At 42.5% G+C, this 7,667-nt stretch overlaps 1 protein-coding gene across 1 annotated transcript; it reads right to left on the bottom strand.

Moving 5' to 3' along the window:
* Positions 1-5,383: 5,383 nt before the first annotated feature.
* On the bottom strand, positions 5,384-7,397 carry LOC143881113 (uncharacterized). The gene is made up of 2 exons (XM_077384110.1): positions 6,391-7,397; positions 5,384-5,864 (listed from the first exon to the last, which is right to left on the bottom strand). Exons 1-2 carry the CDS (start codon positions 7,306-7,308, stop codon positions 5,856-5,858), a joined length of 927 nt encoding a protein of 308 aa, XP_077240225.1. The 5' UTR covers positions 7,309-7,397; the 3' UTR covers positions 5,384-5,855.
* Positions 7,398-7,667: the final 270 nt, after the last annotated feature.

Genomic DNA, 7,667 nt, shown 5'->3' with positions numbered 1-7,667 from the left:
GCGGATGCCCCTTGCCTGAAATGAAATTTCTGATATCTGTATACCATGGCTTTCCATCTGGACACCTGGCAGATATTTCAATGGCATTCACATGTGCTGGAGCCCATTGCAACCTTACAGCTAAAGGTTGAACCTCCATTGTAGCAGAAATGTCCAACATTGATGCCAGAGTAGCCAGAGCATCAGCAAAGTGATTTCTTGTCCTCGACAGATGAGTGAAGGTGACATTCCTGAACTTTTTGACCAGAGATTCGAGATAAGTATGATATGAGATCAACCTCGCCTCTTTTGTCTTCCAATCCCCATTTATTTGACAAATGATCAGGATTGAATCTCCAAATACATCGATGTCTTGAATTCGCAAAGCCAAAGCTGCCTCAAGTCCTGCGATGCATGCTTCATATTCTGCCATGTTATTGGTGCACTCAAATTGCAACTTGATGGATAACGGAATGTACTCCTTCTTTGGAGATACCAAAACAGCCCCTATTCCTTGACCATGATTATTGACAGCTCCGTCAAAGTACATAAGCCATTTGGAACTCGGAATCTCTTCTTCAATGTCCATAATCTCTTCATCAGGAAAATCAGCCTTCAGAAAAGCATTCTCTTCAATAGGAGCATCAGCTAGCTGCTCAGCGATGACCCGCCCCTTAATTGATTTCTGAGTGACATAAGTGATGTCAAACTCAGACAGTAATAGCAACCATCTGGCTGTTCTTCCAGTAAGAGCGGGTTTTTCGAACAAATACTTCAACGGATCCATCCGTGAGAGCAAAAATATCTTGTTCGACAGAAGATAATGTCTAAGCCTTTGAGTCGCCCAGACCAATGCTAAACACGTCTTTTCCAAGACAGTGTACTTGATTTCATACTCCAACATTTTCTTACTGATGTAGTAAATGGGCTTTTCTTTCTTAGACCCTTCCTCCTGCTGAGCAAGCATACAACCCATTGCTGTATCCGTGATGGACAAATACATCAACAACGGTTGACCAGGAATGACCGGGGATAAAACAGGAGGCAAAGACAAACATTGCTTGACTTTTTCAAATGCTTCCTGACATTCTTCATTCCATTTCTTGGAAGAATTCTTTTTTAATAACTTGAAGATGGGTTCACATGTCATAGTTAAATGAGATATGAATCTCCTCAAGTATTGCACTTTGCCAAGAAATCCACGAATCTGCTTTTCTGTTTTTGGTGGTTGCATTTCTTGGATAGCCTTGATCTTCTGAGGGTCTACTTCGATTCCTCTTTCACTGACCATGAATCCAAGCAACTTCCCTGACGTGACCCCAAATACACATTTATTAGGGTTCAAGCGAAGCTGAAACTTTCGGATTCGCTCAAAAAACTTTCTCAAAGCGACTGTATGCTCTGGCCGAGTCCTGCCTTTGACAATCATGTCATCTACATAGACCTCGACTTCCTTATGAATCATGTCATGAAGAAGAGTAGTCGCGGCCCTCTGATAGGTGGCACCAGCATTTTTGAGGCCAAATGGCATCACTCTGTAGCAATACGTCCCCCACTGAGTAATAAATGCCGTCTTCATCATGTCCTCAGGTGCCATTTTGATCTGGTTATACCCTGAGAATCCATCCATAAAGGATAAGAGTGCATGTCCAGCGGTATTGTCAACCAGGAGATCAATATTCGGAAGCGGAAAATCATCTTTCGGACTTGCCTTGTTCAAATCTCTGAAATCGACACACATCCTGACTTTTCCATCTTTCTTGGGCACAGGTACAATATTTGCAAGCCATTCAGGGTACTCGACTACTTCAATGAATTTCACTTCGAGTAGTTTCTTAACCTCGTCATGAACTTTCAACTCCCATTCTGTTTTAAGCTTCCGGAGTTTTTGCTTCTTAGGCTTGATGCCAGGGATTAGAGGTAATTTGTGTTGGACAATGTCCTCACTCAATCCTGGCATGTCGTCGTAAGACCAAGCAAAAACCTCCTTAAACTCTTTTAGCAAGGTGATTAATTCTTCACGCTCCTCAGGAGATAAAATTTTGCCAATTCGTATTTCCCGAATTAAGGTTTCATCACCTATATTTACGGTTTCAATTTCCTCTTCAAGTGGTTTAGCACGGCGACTCTCCTCTTGTTGAATCATATGCTTGATTTCAAGGGGAGTTTCGTCGACTACCTCATTAGAGGGGGAGTCTTGATTATCATTATTAGTTACTTGATCAGGTTTAGAAGCAGGATCAGTAGAAGAGACAAGTACAGGAATGTAAGCAAAAGAATCTTTTATTTCATCAGAATGAATGATTACATCAGATGACTTGCCCACATCAGGCGTTACAGACTTTGAAACAGAATGAAAAAATAAGCCGACATCAGTATCGACGCGATGAGAAACATGTACAGCCAAAGAATCAATGAATACGTCCTCAGACTCGGACTCGACACCACCAAGGACAGACTCGTCACCCACTCCAGAGGTAGACCCGACTTCTACAGTACCTGCATCAAAAGAAAAGTTAGAAATGACAGACTCTGGGAGGGACTCAGAAACTGACACATACTTTAAAATAACTGACTCTTTTGAAGGGACTGGAATGTACTGAGGGATTACTTGGGGTATATCCTGTGAGGTCCAGTTATCCAGAGGTCCCTCGGCTGGGGTGATATAGTCCTCTGGGTTCAGAAAAGGTGCATCTCTTCCAATCATAGCAATGATTGGTGCCTCAGTCTGAAACAAAGAATTCAGGAGTTCTGGCTCAAAGTTCTCAACCCAGTCTAAATCTGATTCCTCTGTCACAAATGCCTCTGCAATCTGCTTACTGAAAAAGTTTACTGGCAGCTCATCTGCGAAGAAGATCTCAAGACCAGGCAGCTTTACCCCGCTCTCATCATACCATGGCTCTGAAAAACCATAATAAGGGCAATCAGCTCCTTCTTTCCGGAATCTGCCATTCATTATCATACTGAAGGGTCCCATTGGAAATTCTAAACCCTTGCGGCGACACTCGGCCCATTTGAACATGTAAGTTCTCATTTCTTGCATCTCCTTGCGAGTTGGCTTGTATCCCAACCCAAATAATCCGTCAACCGCTTTCAACTCAGGCCGCTCAGTCGGACCCTGCATATTCTTCCCCAAACCTGCCCCTGGGAGATATCCAAATCGGCGCATCATCTTGACTACCCGAGTATTGGTGCTAGATAGAAACATAATTTCTTCACTCATAGCCTCTTTCATGGTGATAGCCGAAACTTCCACTGAAAATCCTGTCAGACTGATATCTCTTGTGTTTTCAGTAACAAGCTCTTGAGATATTTGTCCGACTTCTGGCTCGAGATCTCCTTTGACAGTGATCACCCGATTGTTTCGAATGAATTTCAGTTTTTGATGAAGTGTGGAAGGGATAACTCCAACCTTGTGCAGCCAAGGTCGACCAAGCAATAGACAAAAAGAAGTCTTGATATCCAACACCTGAAATTCAATGTCAAAGGTTTCTCCTCCAATGACAATCTCAGTAGCCAAGGTTCCAATAACGTCCCTTCGAGTTCCATCATATGCCAGTATACCCTGCTCAGACGGAATAAAATCTTCAGGCCCAAACCCCAGAGTAGTGGCAGTGCTCAAAGGACACACGTTCAAAGCTGACCCATTGTCTACCAGTACTTCAGAGACTTTCTTCTGGTTGCAAAGCAAGGTAATTTTGAGAGGACGAGTATGGTCCTTCCCTTCTGACGGCAAATCTTCGTCTGAGAAAGACAAAGCTTTTGAAGCTTTGGTCATGGCTACCAGGCCGACTAACTCATCTGGAGTAATCTCAACAGATACTTGGGACGAGTTCAGCTCACGAAGTACACCCTGTCTGTGCTTCGGCGATGCCATCAGTAAACCCCAAATTGAAACATTAGCTTGGGTTTTCTTAAGCTGATTCAGTAGGTTATCTTCCTCTTCATCAAGTCTTTGTTTCTGCCTCTGACTGTCAACCCCTCTTGCAACTTCAGCGGGATTTTCAACTCTAAGCTCAGCTGGTTTGAAGACTCGTCCACCCCGTGTGACGTGGCGGAGTTCATCACATTGATCGTTCAATAACAACAAATCTTCATCATCTATCTTAAGGATGTATGGGGTTTGTATTTCTTCTTCCTCATCATCACTTACCCTTAAGACATACAGAGATTCGCTTTCTTTCTTTTCATCCTCACACTGGAGAATGTAGGATTGGTTTGATGGCCCAGCCACATCAGGGTCATTCCAGGATAAGACATAGGGTTTTTCAGATTCTGAACACTGATCTTCTTCTTCAAATTTCCAAACATAAGGTTCTTCGGATTCCACAGCACATATGAAGGAAGCCGGATCAATGACAGACTCCTCGGCGCAAATGACATTGACCGAGGATGGAGGCGGCATTGCATGCGTAGGAAGGGGGTTTCTAGTTACATTTGGTAACTGGATTGACAGTTCCTTCCTATCGATCATGTTCTGAATTTGGTGTTTCAAAGCTAAACACCTGTCAGTGATATGGCCAGTGTTGCGGTGATAATCACAGAACTGATCCTCTCTCCAGGATCTTGGCAACGGGTTGGGAGGAGGTTTAATGTCAGGCAACTTGATCTTCTTGTCCTTCAATAGCTTCTTCAAAGCTACGGACAAAGAATACGGAAGGGGATCGAAATGACGAAGAGGCTTCTGCTCCATTGTCGGCCTTCTTACTTCAGTAACTACTCTGGGTGGGGGCGGCCTGACATAATTGACATTATGGACCTCTTTCGGCGCCATCACAGGTCGCTTCCCTTCTCTGCCATCAGATGGTACTCTAGATCTCAGGCCTTTAGCCAATGCATCTTCTATCTGAGTCCCAGTCTTAATAAGATGGTTAAAATCAAGGAAATATTGGATAGCCATATGGTGGTAATATTGTGGTGATAGGTTTTTCACCACAATCTTGATCTGATCCTCATCTGACAACCGATGAGTCATCTGGGCAGCTTTCCTTCTCCATCTACGGATGAAGGAAGTAAAAGTTTCATTATGGCCCTGTTTCAAAGCCTTCAAATCTCTCTTAGTTACATCGATCCCCTCTTCCATAGAGAATTGTTCGACGAACCTGTTTGCAATACTCTCTAGAGTTCGGATCTCCTCTGTTTTCAAACTCAGGAACCACTTCTTAGCTGTTCCAACAAGGGATCTAGGAAATAATAGAGCAACTTGCTCCGGAGATAGACCATGCTGTTGTAAAAGCGGAAGAACTGACATTAGATGGCTTCGAGGACACCCGGTCCCATCGTATTTATCCATGTCCGGAACTTTGAATCTAGGAGGCAATGTGACTCCCGGATACAACATAAAATCGGCCATGTTCAACTTTTTCGGACCTTGAAATTTTATGTTTTCCATCTCTTGGGCCAGCCTATCCATTCTGTCCGCCATCGCTCTGTCCTCATTGGCTCTATTCAGATTAGGATGACGATTTTCTTCTTCATACTGCTCATTATCAAGATCGTCTTCGACGTTCAAGACCGCAGGCCCGGCCATTGCAGGAGGGGGAGGAGGTATAACTGATGGGTGCTGAGCTACATGTTCTCTGGAAGTAGACTCTCTGTCATTTTTCAGACGGGCTATCTCTTCATTCATATTATTCATCTGTTGAAGCATAGCCTTCATCATCTCACTCATCTCAGCTATAGCGTTTCCAGAGTCAGCCATCGGTGCAATAGGAAATTGGACAGGCGAAGGGATTTCCTGGATATTGGAGAAAGGTAATGCAGGGGAGGTAAAAGAAATTGGTGAGGAAGAAAAACGACTCAGCCTGGAATCAGCGGACTGACGGGACCAGGTTGATTTTGAAACGAGGATTTTCTTAGGAGCAATGGCTGCTCAATCAAGAATCCTGATATGGAAATATAAACACTAGATTAAAATTTTGATAATCGAGATAAACTATTTTGATCAAATAATGACAAAAGAGACAAAAACACACTTTCATTAATAAAATTCGAATTGTGATTACAAAGGATGAAAAATATTAATCTCTAATCACAACTGGATAACAGACTCACAAAAATGAGAAATGCAAAAATCAGAATAACAAAACATGATACGGATCTTCAAGGTTCCTCAATCCGAACTCTTTTGCTTGCGGGCTTTTCCGATATTTCTCCACGTCGGAATTTGCGAGATAAACCTAACCTTCTTTCTACATTTTTGTTTCCCCAAGCAGCCACAATGGATCGGACGAGATCAGGAGTGAGATCTTCACAGAGAGGAGGGACTATGATTCCGGGAGGACACGGAATTCCCGTAATCTGGTGGAGAATTCGCATGGGTGCATAAAAGGAAGATTTCTCGGTACCCATGAGATAAACAAATGAATGCGGGTAAGTGCATGTAAAAACATGGAAACATGAATGACTTACCCAGCGAAACTGACTCTCCTCTACATGTTGCAACCAATTGTGCCATTCATCGATGGACTGAGGTTGATGGGCTATTGGTTTCCATGTATGGAAATTCTTCAGGGTATATGGATTTTGGTTTTGTCGCTGAAGAATTTGAAGTTTTTCACCAAGCCAGACATACAATAACTTGACACATCCATTGAAATTGTCCTTGATCTCTTGGGAAGCAATAAGATCTAATCCCAAGAAGGTCTCTGCTAACATGGTAGGGATAGGATTCCTCCCCTCATTGATCTGATCTACCACTCCCAATAGTATCAAAGATGCGACATGAGAATTTCTGCGAAGAACATGACGTGCGAAGACCATAAAAATCAAAGCATTACGTCGGCAATCCTGAAAACGAGAGTTAGTAGGATCGACGTTTTTCGAAAAAAGTTTAATAAGGTCTTGAATTTTTACGCACGTATCCGTTAAACATGGCAGAGAATCCACAGTCTCATTTTTGAACAGTTTACAAAACAGACCATGAGGAGATTCTATCCTTGAAGGTTTGATCCAGAGTCCCTCAGATGGGAGCTCTAGCATGGTACACCAATCTTCAAATATGGGACAAAGTTCAAAACGGCCAAATCGGAAAACATGAAGAACAGGATCCCAAAGTCTAGCAGCTGCTTGGAGAAACTTCCAATTTATATCCCGACTGTTCAAATAGGTGAACGAATTGATGAAATGATCAGCCATATTTCTCTGCGACTGCTCACGCGGAAGAGCTTTAATGGTATCGGCTATCCAGTTGTCCAACAAAAGGTTTGCCATAATCAGACCTGACACAAAGATAGGACGGGATAATGAGGGAATGAAGATAACTTCGAATAAATAAAGAATAAAAATGAACTTAACGATCAAGCATAAGAAGGATATTATGGATGACATCGAATGTTCCACTACTGATCAAAGATGATCAGAAACTCAGAAACGAGACCACGGTCACAAAATGACAAAAGTAGATCATAGACCGGATCTAAATCTGGAAGATGGATGTCAAAACTGAACGATCAAAGAGATCAAAAATAGAATATGACCATAAAGACAGCAGACAAACTGTCGATCATATCTAAAGACGAAAGAAGAAAACAATCTGAATAATATATGACACAACTAAAGAATGGATAAATGAAGCTTCAATCTGAGGGATAAAAACAAATGAATTTTATGATCACCGAGTCAAAGAATAAACCGTAGCTATGAGGGTGACAAGTAGAAGCCACTAGCTAGGTTTAGATCTGAGAGAT

Source organism: Tasmannia lanceolata, unplaced genomic scaffold (genome assembly GCF_043159265.1).
Source record: "Tasmannia lanceolata isolate RefF3 unplaced genomic scaffold, GAP_Taslan_0.1 ptg000007l, whole genome shotgun sequence".
Taxonomy (NCBI): domain Eukaryota; kingdom Viridiplantae; phylum Streptophyta; class Magnoliopsida; order Canellales; family Winteraceae; genus Tasmannia; species Tasmannia lanceolata.
Note: the sequence above shows the minus strand (reverse complement) of the source record. Positions and strands in the feature narration are given on the sequence as shown.

Coding starts and splice junctions, on each gene's coding strand:
- LOC143881113 (XM_077384110.1), bottom strand. CDS start 7,308: ATGTCATCCATAATATCCTTCTTATGCTTGATCGTTAAGTTCATTTTT.